The following is a 14677-nucleotide window of genomic DNA, read 5'->3' as shown; positions in this document are numbered from 1 at the left end:
AGCCTGTTTTTTTCACTAATATTATCTCCACAGAGCTGCTGCTGGCCAAGATCCCTGGAAACCAAGTGCCAGAGTCCCCCCATCTACACAGACTCTGTTCCAAGACCTCTAGGGGCTGCCTAAAGCCACAGATAGCACAAAGACCTATAATTTGGTGCATTTTCCATCTTAACTAAGCATTTGGCCACAAATTCTGCTCTCTGAGGTACAAAAACAAAACCAGTACAAATTTCTTTTTCCTTCTTCACAGTCTGATGGATAGACAATCTGTTCTTATATAAATCTTAGCAATGTCAGCATACACTTTGCCTTTTGTCTCCTTAAGTCAAGAATTTACACTCTTTCAAAAGAATTTCTTCTTGCTGGCGTAGACTTTAGGCCACTGTGAAGTCAAACAAGGGTCACTTGAAAACAAGCATGGTGGAACCCCCACGTAGCTGACAAACTATATAGCTTAAGCATCCAGTGAGTGGGTAGTGAACAGGGCAAGGGTTCACCAGATGTCCTGGGTAAAACAGAGTAAGACAGTCAGTACAGAATACTCAGAATGACAAAGAATGTTCAACCTATACATTATTTCTTCCTGAACATTTTTATCTAATATTTTTGGATCATCAATGGGGTAAGTGAAGCTAAGGATAACAAAGCTATAGGTATCTGGTAACTACTGTGTTCATTTTGTGATAATTAACTGATCCAAACGGGATAACACATGAGCGACATAGCAGGGAATATGTACAAGGCGCACCTACATATTACAGCACATGAAAGCATGCCTACTGGCTTGCTCGGCTGAAAACGTTTCTGAAGCCTGCATATGCCACAGGGTGAAGCACCCACATCCCTAGACACAGCAGGGGAACCAGTGTCGAGCTGGAAATTACCTACAAAAAGGGATGTCTTCGTCATCCAACGAATCAAAACAAAGCCAAAGTTTTGGTATTTGTTTCTTGGGTAATGAACTATCTTGCACTCCCCTCTCTGAGTATGTGAGGAAAAGATGCAGACTTGAAAAAGAAAAAACAATAGATGGTGAACATGCAGGCGTGAGGACTTGCCGGGAAAGGCAGACGATGGGGGGGGGGGGGCTTGGCTCGCACTACGCGTGTCCCAACACTTGCAGCAGCGGAGCTCTTCATGACAAGGGAGAGTGGATGAGAAGCAGAACAATGGTGAGATGAGTGGAGGTGTCTGAGCACTGAGGGAGAAAGAGTGACATGATGATAACACAGAACAGGAGTGCTAAAAGGCCAAGAAGGCCTCTGAGAGAAAGAGACGATGCAAACAGTGTCGCTACTATACAAACCCAGAGTCTGGGACAGAAGAAACACACCTGGAGTCCACAGGCAGGTGTTCCAGTGACCTCCAGTGACTCTTACCTTTTCTTTAGCTATGCAATTCCCCCATATGATGCTCTGTCATTAACCTCAGAGGGATACTTTCCAATGATTTTATTTCTAGTATGTACCAAGAGAACAAAAACCTTCTCTAGTTTCCTAGTAAAGCAGATCCCACTACTAAACATCTTTTGGGAGGGACTTTATGTTATGTTTCTTAGTCCCTGAGTTCAAACACAACCTATAAAAACAAGAGAGACCTATTTTGAACTTGAGGTCTTTTCTGCTCCCTCCCCTGCCCTAATGGTTTCCTCGGAGCACAGTTTAGGCCTAGACACCTGACCTGCTGCATGGAACTCTTGATGCTCTGACTGTGAGGATCCATGTTATCTGTACTAACAATCTGGAAAATGTGCCTCAGCTTACATCTCAAGTCAGAAGCTCTGCTTCCCTTCTTACTAGGGCAAACCTCTAAATTTTAGCAATACTTGTATTGGGAACAATAGGAGCATTTTCTAAAACCAGAGAAGAAAAGGTTTTCAACCAGGTTAGTAGCTTTCTGAACAGAGAGACATATCTCTGTGGAAATGTACCTGAGACTTATGTAAGCTTCTGGAACCCTGAAGCTCTGATTCCATAAGTAAGAATGTGGAAATTCTACTCTGTCCTAATAAGCAGCTGGACAGACTCAAACCTGGTGTCTCTTCCCTCTCCGTGAGAGAAGACGTGAGACAAAGCACTGACTCCAGCTGGAGGAAGGAATGCAAATGCAGGAAACCCTGCTGCCCAGACAGAGTGACTAGAGCCCTGTAGGGACACCCGCACTGCCCCTTCAAGGCCCAGCATGGACATGTCACAGGTTCAAACCTCCAGGGGACAAGCCCCACAGTTCTGTGAGATTTACCTCCACTTCCATGGTAACCACTGGAAAGGAAAAGTTCTCATGCTTCAGGCAGGGGTAAAAATGATCTGTTCTTAAAACACTGAAGGGTGGCCAGGTGTGGTAGCACACATCTTTAATCCCAGCACTCCAGAGGCAGAGACAAGGAATTCTCTGTGAGTCCCAGGCAAGCCTGGTCTATGAAGTGAGTCCAGGACAGTCAGGGCTCTATTACACAGAGAAACCCTGCCTCAAAACAAACAAAAAACCAACCAAACAAACAAACAAACCCACTGAAGAGCGTTTTCCACAGCAGGCCTGTTGCAAGGGAGCTAGCCTGCCACAACCCCACCTTCTGTATTAGAGCTTAAGTGATCAGGAAAGGAAAACTGCAACCCCAGCCTGTCTCATCTAGATGTAGGTGATGAGAGATACTGCAAAGCTGAGCCCAGAGCCTAGGCTCATAAGACGAAAACTGGATCACAGGAACAAGGGGGGAGAGGGGGCTCAGTGCACCACAAGAGGACTTTCATTCTGGTTCCTTCAACTTAAACATTACTTATGTAAATTTTAACAAAAACAAAATTACAACATATACAAAAATTCAAAAATATTTTTTAACAAATTTAGCAACACCAAAAGCATATTCCACATGGCAGGAGTACTGGAATTAAAATAAATAAATTTTAATAAAAACTAAATTAACATGCTAGGAGCCCCAGTGAGTAAGACAGGCAGCATACAAGAAGAGATGTGCAGTTAAAGCAGGGCTATAAAATCAAGGAATAACCAGAAATAAATGCTGGAAATAAAAACATTTAGAACAGAAGATCCAATAAATGTAGGGAAACATAAGCTCTGTGAATCTAAATATGTTGTAGGAACACGTAGAATAAAGAGAGAAGGAAATAGAGGGTGTGTTTCGAGTAGAGGGACTGAGAATTTCCCTAAAGCATGTCAGAAAGCTCAGAGAACTCATGCAGGATAAACACCAACAAAACTGCAGCTAGGAACAGCACTTAGTAAATGAAGAAAAGTCAAAAAAAAAAAAAAGAAAGAAAGAAAGAAAGAAAAGTTCTCCCTGCTCCCCCCCCCACAAAAAAAAAAAAACAGAAAGAAAATGTATATCACCTACAAAGGAAATAACATAAAAATTAGAGTCAATTCTCAGAAAGTGGATAAGCAAGGAGACAGTGAAGTGAAACATTTCAGGTATTAAAGGGGGGCAGGTACCTCATTCAGTACCTTGTAAAATTCTCTAAGAAAAAGTAAAACATTCTCAGATGAAAAACAGAAGGAGTTTGCTTCCAGCAAACCTTTCTCTCTAAAGTCCTTTTCTTTTAGCAAAAAGAAAATGGTTTGGAAATTCAAATCCAAGTAAAGATGAGCATCAGAGAGAGACACTGGAGACAAAAATAAAAGCTCCAATCATTGACTGAGCTAACCTCTCTCCCTGGCAAAAACAAGCAAGCAAACAAACAAAAACCAGCTTTATTGAAAATAAGAGCAACAATACATTTGAATATATCTAAATAAACATGTCAGTGAAATGACTGAAAATATAATGGATGGAGGAAGGATGAGGATTTGCTACTATGTACACACAGTGTCCATAAGTTAGTTTACTATTATGTAAAATTAGTCACAAATGTCTGTTAGTTATAACTGTATAATGCAAACTTTAGGATAAGCATCAAAAGGCCAAAAGGAGTGAAGACTTAAAAATTAAAAGTTAAAGCTGATATGCTAAGAAAGGAGAGAAAATGGAATCATGTTCAATTAAAGCTACAAAAGGCAGAAAGAGAAAAAAAAAAAACAAAACTTGGAACAAATAACAAGTCACAAATAAAACTAAATGTATACTGCCTATAAGAATCCACACTTAAAATATGTACACATACGCGTGAAAAGTAAATGGACTGTAAAATATATGTGAAGCTAGCACTAACAGAGCCCAGGACCAGCTCTATGCCTTTCAGACTTAACAAATTTCAAAGCAAGGGACATTATTAGAGATTTAAAAAAAGACAGTTCATCGGTTTTCTAAGAACAAATAATAGCTTTAACTGTGTGTGCCTCACAAAGCCTCAAACTACACGAGACAGAAAAAATGAGAAAACCACAGAGAAAAAAAGATAAGTTACCATTATAGCTGGGCCCTTCAACATGACACTACCAGAAATGGGCACATCCAGCAGGCAGAGCATCAGTAAGGACTTGGCTGAACTAATAATGCCATTAATCAACGAGATAGAGTTGACATTTATAGGCGGCCTCATGTAACCACAGGATGACACACATTGTTCTCTAGCTTGCACGGAACACTGACCAAGAAAGACAATATTCAGAGCTATAAAACATTCTTCAACCTGTTTAGAAGAAGAAAAATATACAATGGTTACTCATATACCACAATGAAATTAAACTAAAAATCAATAACAAACATAATACACTTACAATAACAATAACAAATACAATACACTCCACAGAAAAAACTACTAAGAAAATTTAAAATATCTTGAACTACATGAAAATTAAAATGCTACTTATTAAAAGTTATACAATGCCATGCAAACAATGCACAGAGGGAAATTAATAGTAGTGAATGCAAATATTATAAAATAACAAAGACCTAAAGTCCTGAAAAGTGAGATAAAATTAAATCCAGTGTGAGTGAGTAGACAAGAAGACAGAAATCAACAAATTCAAAGGCATAAGCTCAATGAAGAAAAACAGTGAAACTAATTTGAAGCGCTGAGTAAAATTGAGAAGCTATTAACTAAGATAAGAAAAATATACATAAAAGAGATTACAATTAATATAAGATATTAAGAGGTGGCATCACCACAGATCCTGTGAATATTATGAGAATAATGAAAGAATACTACAATCAACTCTGTGATCAATACTCAGGGTCACAGAGAAAGAAGCAGGAAATGTAACTAGGCTTATATCTCTTTTTAAAAATTGAATCTGTAATTAATAATATAAAACATAAAGCACCAAGGTTCATATAGATGCTAGAAAGTTCTAGTAAACATCCAAGAAAGAACTTATATTAATTCTTTACGATTTATTTGCTGGACTAGCAACATAGAAAATGCTTCATCCTATGAGGTTAGTATTCAAAGCCAAAGGCCATCATAAACAGAGATGTCACAAAGAAAGAGAATACAGAGCAATATCTGTCATGAACATGGATATAAAAGTCCTCAGCAAACACTAGTAAGTCCAATATAACATTGTACAAAAGCATAATATGTTATGACCAAGTAGGGTTCTTTGTAGCTATGCAATGCTAGTTCAACATTTGAAAACCAATGCAATCCATCATGTCAATGAACACACACACACACACACACAAATAGGTTGTATGATCTCATCAATGACTGAAACAACAATCATTTGACAAAATCCAATACCAACTCAATAAAACAAAACAAACAAACAAACAAAAAACAACTCAGAAAACAGGAATAAAAGGAAACTTCTTGGTAAATATAATAGACACCAGAAGCAGTTGAAGAGAGGGAACAGGCCAGGAGCCTACCACAGATGTCCTCTGAAAGACTCCACCCAGCAGGAGATCAAAGCAGATGCTGAGACTCACAATCAAACTTTGGGCAGAATGCAGGGAATCTTATGGAAGAGCTGGGGAGATAGAAGAACCCAGAGGAGCTCCACAAGGAGATCAAAAAAGCCAACAAATCTAGGCCCAGGGAGTTCTTCAGAGACTTATGCAGCAACCAAGGACCATGCATAGAGAAGACCTAGACACCCTGCTCAGGTGTCGCCAATAGGCAGCTCAGGGGAGCAGTGGCTGTCTCTGACATGTCTCTGTTGCCAGCTCTTTGATCACGTCCCCCTGGTGGGGCAGCCTTGCCAGGCCATAGAGGAAGAGATGAGACTTCTGATAAGACTTGATGAGACTTGATAGGCTAGGGTCATATGGTAAGGGAAGAGGGCTTCCCCACTTCCTGTGGACTAGGCTACAGGGATAGGGAAGAAGAAGGAGGGAGAGTGAGACTGGGAGGAGACAAGGGACGGGCCTACAGTCAGGATATAAAGTGAATAAATTATAAAAAATTAATTTATATTAAATATAAAATAAAAGAAAAACAGATATAACTTGTGATCTTCCAACTGGCCACTTAGAGCTTGTTATTTACATACTGAAATATTTCGTCTCAAAAATAAATAGGGAACTAGTGAAAAAAAATTTAAGGAACCTTCTTTAACTTCATAACAGCATCTACAAAAAACTTACACTCAACTTGGGACCCTTCCCATCAAGATCAGGAGAAAGCAAGGTTATCCTTTCAGGCAGAAGCCAGTAAAGCTTAAAGGAGTACACAGACAGCCCTGCTAATATTCCTGCTCAGACCTAGTGAGTCTCAGATTTAAGAACCAGCAGAGCCTCACCCAGAAACCTGACCCATGATAGAGGGATAACAGAGGTGGATGTTAGGTGTCACAAGCAATTAGGTTTCTACAACATCATTATGTAGGAAGACATACCAATACACTTGATTATTATATCACAGATGAAAATATGAGTTAGAAATCTGAATTTTCTGGAAGAAAATCAGAGATGATCTTTGCAGCCTTTGGACCAGCAAAGACTTCTTAAACAATCTGTAGAAAATACTAGCCATTAATGTAAAAGTTGATTTTCCTAAAAATTAAAAACTCTGTTTACTAAATACCATTATAATCTAAACATGCAAGCCACAGACTGATGAAAACATTGCAATACATATAAATGTGTGTGTGTGTATATATATATATATAAAATATATTATATATACGTATGTATACATATAACATATGATCAGAACATAAAAGACATTTTCAAAGTTCTACAATTCTATAATAAAAATTAAAAATCAATCTATGAATATATAAAAAATAAGTATTCAGTATCACTGTGAAATAAGTGCAAATTAAAAACAACCCTATGGCTAAAGTTTAAAAGACTAACAAAATTAAATACAGCCAAGAGTATGGAGGTTGAAACCTCACCAGTACCAATGGGTAACAAGTTATATGGCCATTTTGTTCAAGCTGACTGCACTATACCCTGAGGCTGAACAAGCATGCACACTCAGGAAGACACACATCCACACAAATGGTGACACAGAAGGCTCACAGTGAGTTTCTATGGGATCCCCAAGAATGGAAAACAGATGCTAAATAACCTTAAGAATATTGAATAAATCATGTCACCATATCTCCCACATAATCTGGAATTTGTAGGGTCAAACATAAATGTAAAGCCTGCATATCATGAAAGCTGGGTGATGGTTGGTTCTCATGGAAGCTGTGGTGGTACCAAGGTCGCTCTCCTGTGGCTCTCTAGTTGCAGAGCTGAGGAGCTTAGTCAATCAGATGCAGATGCAGTGTTGACAGGTGCCCAGCCCATGTGTATCACTTATCAGAGAAGTTCTTCTTGCAAACAATGGTCATGAACAGAGACCCTCAACTGGACAATGTGAAGAAAGTGAAAGAATTTGGAACACTCAAACCTAAATGGGACCTATGCCGAGAGACAGAAAGGTTGTAAGAGGCAGAGGAGGTGAATGACTCCAAGGAAATAACATCTTTCAGACACAACAGAGCTGACACACATACACACTCACAAAGATGGTAACAGTATAAACAAGGCCCTTGCAGTTTCTTGCTAACCAAAGTCCCAGCATGGAGTAGCAGTGGGCACAAACTCTCACCCCTAACCAAGAAGCTATTTGCAATTGATTTTTGCAATTGATACTTGCTGGAGAAAGAAAAACCTGTTCTCCCAGTTGAGTGGCAGTGGGCATTATCAACCACACTTTAGGGCAGGCTTAGGAGTAGTTGGCCATACAAAACAAACTCCATGGTGTGTGTGTGTGTTTGTGTGTGTGTGTGTGTGTGTGTGTGTTTTGTTTTCAATAATTTTTTAAAGTTTTGTTTGTTTTGATTTTAGAGGCTTTTTTTCCTTAGAGAGAGAATGTACATAACATTGGGAGGGTGTGCAGGTAGAGAGGAGCTGGAAAGAGATGGCAGAGGAGAAAGAAAATGATCAAAATACAGTATATGACAAAAGCCAATACAAAGGGCAGATCACCCCAACACTAACAAAAACATGCATGACTGCCTTAGTATGTATGCATATCATGGCTAAAAAGCACATGCTTCATAATAACAAAGCCTCAACTCATTAAGAGGACACAGCAACTCTAAATCAAATAGAGTGGTGTAGCTTGAAACACAAGAAATAATAGAATCATAGGAAACAGGAAAAAGAGGGACATTTATGAGCATATCAGAAAGTGACAAATGCTCAAGTGAATATGACAGCAAAAGAAAAGGAGGTGGCTAACCTATACCCCCATGCTAGACCATAAAATCAGTCAGGGCCTGGGAAGAAACTGGGTGTGACTGGGCAGCAGCGCCAGTATCTTAGTGCTGCAGACCTCTGGCATCCACAGGGAAAGCTTTACTGACTTACATCATTAGACAGGACATGTAGAGACAACATCTAAAGACAACAATGTGTCAGACACTGCAGCATGCCCTGGATCACAGAAATACCATGTCAGCCACAAGCAAGGATTAACAAAATGCTGTTATGCAGGGCAGGCCGAAGCACAAAATCACATAGCGACGTGATTCTTTCTCTGAATCAAAGCTTTGGTCATAAGGAGACAAGATGAAACTGAAGTTCCCAAATCCTCAAATTTAGCAGAACTGAATACCTTTAGGTCTTCTGCATGTTTCAGAACATTCATTTGTCTACACAGCTGGTTTGCAACTCTGATTTCCTCGTGGCTTCTTCTCGTTAAGACAGTGTCTTTACGTTCTACAGTACTCCCCCTGAGTGGAACTTCTTTTCAAACTCGCCTCCTGCTTGCATTCTGAGTGTGTCTACAGCGTTTACATTTGGATTACACGGAACCTTGTCTGTGAGCACATGCAGCATTCTATACTGCAACTCCATGCTGAATTACAAATACTTCAATTAAAAAATTCTAGATTTCTCTCTCTCTCAGTAAATTTGCTACTTAGTTTCCTTTGTTGGTACTCAAAACTATCATGTAATATTGTGCGTGCTCTCTCTCTCTCTCTTTCTCTCTCTCTCTCTCTCTCTCTCTCTCTCTTTCTCTCGACAGGTTCTCATACTGCCCAGGCTGGCCCTGAGCCAGCTATATAGCTCAGTATGACCCTCCTGCAGCAGTGTCTGGAGTGCTGGGATTGCAGGTACTGTGCCGAGCTGCACGAACTCTTAAATACCTTAAGACTTCCAGATAAACTCTGATCATCTTTAAATCATGCTATATAAGACGGTATGAATTGGAGAGGCCCCCATCACACTGGAGACTGTGAACTGGAGAGAGCTTGATCACACTAGGAGGCAGTGTGAACTGAGAGGCCCTGATCACACTGGGAGATGGTGTAAACTGGAAAGGCCCCGATCACACAGGAGACTGTACCTGAGGAGCTGCTGGGTTGAAGGCCACTTCAGCAATTGTATCTGTGTGTCCTGCAAGGCGGTACAGAAAGCTGCTCGAACCCATTTCATACACGTAAGCCTAGGAGGCAAGACAAATGGATGTTCTAGGCTGACAGAGTTGGTGACCAGCTCTAAACCATGGCTCAAGTATGGTCTATGGCTGACCCAGAACACAGTGACAGATAATGAGCCTTACATGGTGCCAACCAAGTCAAGGACTGATTTTCAAAGTACCTCTCGCCCCTAAATGCAGGCATACTTTCTATTTCCTGTCATAGCCCCTCCCATCTCACCTCTACATGCACACATACTCTGCCTCCTGTCATGGCCCTGTGACTCCTTCTGAACAGTGTGAATGAATATTCATATTGGATGACTGACACTTGAGGAAGGTGCTCAGTCTTTGCATGTCATCCTTACTTTAAAGTTCCATGATAAAGGAGGAGATGCCACATTGTCCTTCCCATGAGCCTGAGAGAACTGGGTACATTCAATGTAGAACATGAGTTATTTGTGGTTTTCTGTCATTGACTCTGAAGTGTCTCTACCAGAATCAGCTGCACTTACCATGTGTGTCAGTGACTCCTCTGTTGATGTCATAAAATACCACGACAAAAAGTGACTTATGGGAAAAAAGTTCTCAACCTTCCTAATACTGCGACCGTTTAATACAGTTCCTCCTGTTGTGGAACCCCCCAACTATAAATTTATTTTGTTGCTACTTCATAACTGTGATGTTGCTGTTATGAACTGTGACATAAATATCCAAATAAGCAGGATATCTGTTAAGTGATCCCCAAAGGAGGAGCGACCCACAGATTGCGGATAGTGCTGTAAATGCTATCACTGGAAAAGTGGAGGAATGCCCATCACTTTCATTCCAATTTGACAAAGGGGTAACCAAAGCACTGAATCTCTGCCTTTCATTGGTGGTAGGACAGTATGATACTTAAATGCCAAACATCCATTTTTGTAAAAAAAAAAAAAAAAAAATTTAAAAAAAGCCAAAGCAGTGTGATGTAAAACTCCACATACAAAGCCAACTAGTGAACTCCTCAGAACACATTCTCTTAGCTTATGTTGCCTGGATGCAAAGTGTCGGTTACAAAGAGCTTGTAAGAAGTGATGGCAGACAAGAATGGCAGTGTGGTCAACGATGTATCAGCCTTCCGACCTTCCTAGTAAACCTTTCAATTGTTTTTGAAAATAGTTTGGCAGTATTCCGGAGAAACAAATGAAAAATGAATAAAGTTCCAATGAAGAAAGGGCCATATAACTGAAAGTCTTTTCTTTTCTAGGCGATTCTTTTTTTTCCTATGCTTTTGGTGACCACTGGTCTTAATCTGCATCTCCTTGACAAGGAATCAGCTAATCATGCATGCATTTTGCTGTCTTGACGCCCTGCTTGTTGACAGTGGTCTTCTCCCAGGGAAGCCTGAGCTCATTTTGGAAATGGTGTTGAGGGCTGGGGTGTAACAAGGAGTGCTGGAGACCTTCACTATCCCCCACCTGCACCACAGAAGCATCCCGCAGGTCACAGCCAGACTTTTGTTTGGGTACCACCATATTTTTTTACCTCAAGTAACTCTCAATATAGTGGGGTTTTTTTTTTTTGTTGTTTTTGTTTTTTATGAGGACACTTTATAGGAGAGAACCACTCAACCCGACAAGTGCCGTCTCAGAGGACAGAGCAATTAGAGGTGCAAGGGGAGAAGGAGGAAGGGGCAGCACAGTCTGCAGCCAAGGAGCACCAAGACCTCACGAGGGAGCCGGCCTCTTCTGTGGACTTAGCCTCCAGCCATGTGGCAATGTGTGACACAGCCCTGGCACAGTATAAGATCTCTGTGTTCCAAGCCTGCAGGAGATGCAGCTCTGGCAAGGAGCAAATGGTCGTGAGGAAGGGGAGCAACTGCCCTGGGAGAAACACGCAGTTCTCTAAGCAACCCACTATGGATACGGGACACTGTTACACATGAGCTGCACGGTATGGACTAACGCCATCACATTGTCATACCACACCACACATTACAGTCGTCTGTGGAGTAGGTACCCAGCGTCTCTGATAACTAATAAAGGAAGAAATGAATGATGAATGACAAGTGTGTATTTGGTTCAATAAAAAGGAGCCTTTCATGGCCACAGCTTGTTAGTAGGGAATTCTAATGCTGGGTAATTCTCTTAAAATACTATCAGGCTTGAAATAGATCTTTATCCCAGGACTTAATGGTGCTGAAGGTCTATTTGATAACGCTGCCTAGAAATCCTACGTTGGAGCAAGCGCACATACATACATGTCTGTCCTCTGCACCACAAGCCATGAGCCTTCCACAAGGGCTGAAAGCAACTCCACAAGGATAACAGCGGTTTGGATGCCCTTCAAAGCGGCGCACACACCTGGGAGGGAATAAAGAAACATCTGAGCAGAAAATGGTTGCTACAGCTTAAAACAAATGAGAAGATATCAACACGTTTTCCTTTATAAAATGAACCAGCTAATAGCCACAAGAAAAAAAAAAAAAACTTGGTATCTCTGATGTTGAGAATCAAACCCATGGCTTTTTCATATGCTAGGAAAACACTCCACCACTGAACTACATCCTTGAAAAAAACTTCAAATTGAAGACTATTAAATGGTAAATAAGAATACCTTTAAAACAATCATAAATCCTCAAAAATCATAAATCCTCAAAAATCATAAATCCTCAAAGATGACAAATAAGAGCAAGTGAACCTTCATATATGGGAAATATTAAATAAGCATTTCTATAGATTATTATAAGTTTTCAAACAAATCTTCTAAAATCATAAATTATGTAAAGAAACAACTCACAGCTTTTGGGAAGGTGCAGAATTCTAGTAAGAGGACTGAGTTTTACAACCACTTATCCAGTGCTCTATAAAACTTCCTCAGGGAAAAAAGTTAATGAATTTATGCACTTTTCTTAAGGGTGAACCTCCAACCCCTTTTAGGAGTAGCCAGGGTCTTCCTTAGAAAGGCATCAAAAAGCATAGCCAATACCTAGTGGGTACCACGGAGCATGTCAAGGCCAAGGTATCACATACGCCATATAATCGAGGTAGGGTGGGACTTTTATATTTCTACTACTGACCAAGAAAAAAGCAAGCACGCTGCTAGTTGTTTTCTTGTGAATATCTGTGTACTATGAACATACGTTAACATCTGTCAGTTGTATTGCACTACCTATGCAATGTATAGTGATGACTTGTAATGTAACTTTCAGAAGATAAAGGTTAAGCTTCAATAGAAATTTCCTCAGGAGAGGGAGATCAAGCAGCCAAGGTGAAGTACCGTCAGTGCAAGTGGAGCTGCGAGAGCCCAGGGCTGGTGTTCGGTGCGAGCACGACAGTGTGTCTCGGATGGCTGCACCTATAGTGGACCTGCCGCTTCTCACATCTCTGACTCTCAGAAGCCATGTGTGATTGGCCCTCAGAGAACAGCCTGGCACTCATGGTTCCATCATCCCAAGGTCACCGCACTGATTCTGTGAATAAGCCGGTCTTCTCCAGAGCCTACCTACACTATCCACAGCTTTGTATCATTTGTAAGGAGGACTAGGTCACATTCCCAGCTCAGCTCCAACTTCCCTCAGGCAGCAGCACTGTGATGGAGGATGGCCTTACCTCAGGGTCCTCAAGTCCCACAGTCGGACCCCATCACCAACAGCTGTGGTCAGGAAAAGATTGTATGCTAGGGACTGCTGGGTGGTAAAGGATGATCCCTGTCGTCAGATGGGAAAAACGAAAAATCAAGATGAGCTGTTAAAAAACATTTCACTTGTTTAATTTGGGAGGGGGCCTGCCCTGCGGTGCATGTGGAGACAGACCTCTGACAACTTGCAGTTGGTGTTCTCTTTCCATCATGTGGGGTCTTGGGATCAGACTCACGTCATCCTCAGGCTTCACCTCAAATGCCTTTACCTGCTTAGCCATCTTACGGACCCCAAGAAAAACTTGTAAAGACTAATAATACCTAACAATACTGGAATCTAAAGCCTGAAGGCAACATAACCTTTCTTAAGTGGATAGCTTTGGAATAGGACTCTAAACCTCCATGCAGCCATGAACAGCAGAGCAACCCATGTAGGTAAGTGAGTACACGTGCCACAGGCCTCCCAAGACTATGGCCTGGTGATGCTGAATCACCTCAGCCTATGTAAGTGTGCTCTGTGACTAATGATGTCATTCTTAGAACATAACCCCAGGCTCAACACTATCTAGTAGGGTAACTAACCAAGTACACTAACCTTAATTATTAATGTGTGATTTCTCCACACTCAAGCCACTGAGAGCCACAGAAATAGAAAACATCAACAGAGAAAAAAAGACTAAGATGTTTACACACAAGCATTGTTTTTTTCAGTATTGATCATAATCTTTATTCAATAAATGATCTGGACTGCAATGCTCTCCTTAGTGAGCACTGAGAGTTATTTGCCAGTTAACATGCTAAGATACACTGAAAGAGAGCCTTGGTCATGGAATGTATGGCTCTGTACCTCTGAACCCCACATGTCATATCTGTGATCCCCAGAAGAAGAATAGCTGTGTAAAACAACTGAATACCATCAGAGAAACCATTAAGCTCAAAACATTCCCTAAGCATGCTATAATTCATAAGACTTCCATTCTCTTGCTATATCAGGATTACCTGAAATATTATAACAGACTCAATGTAAGATGGAAGTTACTCTTCATTTTCAAACAGGAAATAAAGACTTGCATTAAGTCAGTGATAAGAAGCTGTACTCTAAGGATTAATTGTGCCAGACAGAATTCCACACACTTCTTTAGCTATTCATCCTTTTAGCAAACAACTACTCAGCCCCCATTTATAGTCAAGAAATCTGACACATAGTGGTCTATTCCCTGCCTCATATCTGTGAAGCTCACTTTAGGTCAACCTACAGTTATCTGACAGCAAGCCCACAACTGAAGGATTGCCCAGAA

The 14677-nt window shown here is 40.8% G+C and overlaps 1 protein-coding gene across 6 annotated transcripts in view; it reads right to left on the bottom strand.

The window, feature by feature from the left end:
* Positions 1–14677, bottom strand: part of Wdr27 (WD repeat domain 27) — an 87278-nt gene that overhangs the window by 28188 nt on the left and 44413 nt on the right. For 4 of the 6 annotated variants that reach the window (XM_060373305.1, XM_060373307.1, XM_060373304.1 and 1 more), the window contains exons 22-25: positions 13352–13449; positions 12001–12103; positions 9690–9788; positions 4362–4586 (exon numbers count right to left, since the gene is read on the bottom strand). In XM_060373305.1, coding sequence (XP_060229288.1) covers positions 4362–4586; positions 9690–9788; positions 12001–12103; positions 13352–13449 — 525 coding nt within the window. The remainder of the gene's footprint in view (positions 1–4361; positions 4587–9689; positions 9789–12000; positions 12104–13351; positions 13450–14677) is intronic. The other 2 variants (XM_060373309.1, XM_060373308.1) reach the window with 1 other exon arrangement.

Source organism: Meriones unguiculatus, chromosome 20 (assembly GCF_030254825.1).
Source record: "Meriones unguiculatus strain TT.TT164.6M chromosome 20, Bangor_MerUng_6.1, whole genome shotgun sequence".
NCBI classification, from domain to species: Eukaryota; Metazoa; Chordata; class Mammalia; order Rodentia; family Muridae; genus Meriones; species Meriones unguiculatus.
This window is presented reverse-complemented; position numbering and strand designations above follow the sequence as displayed.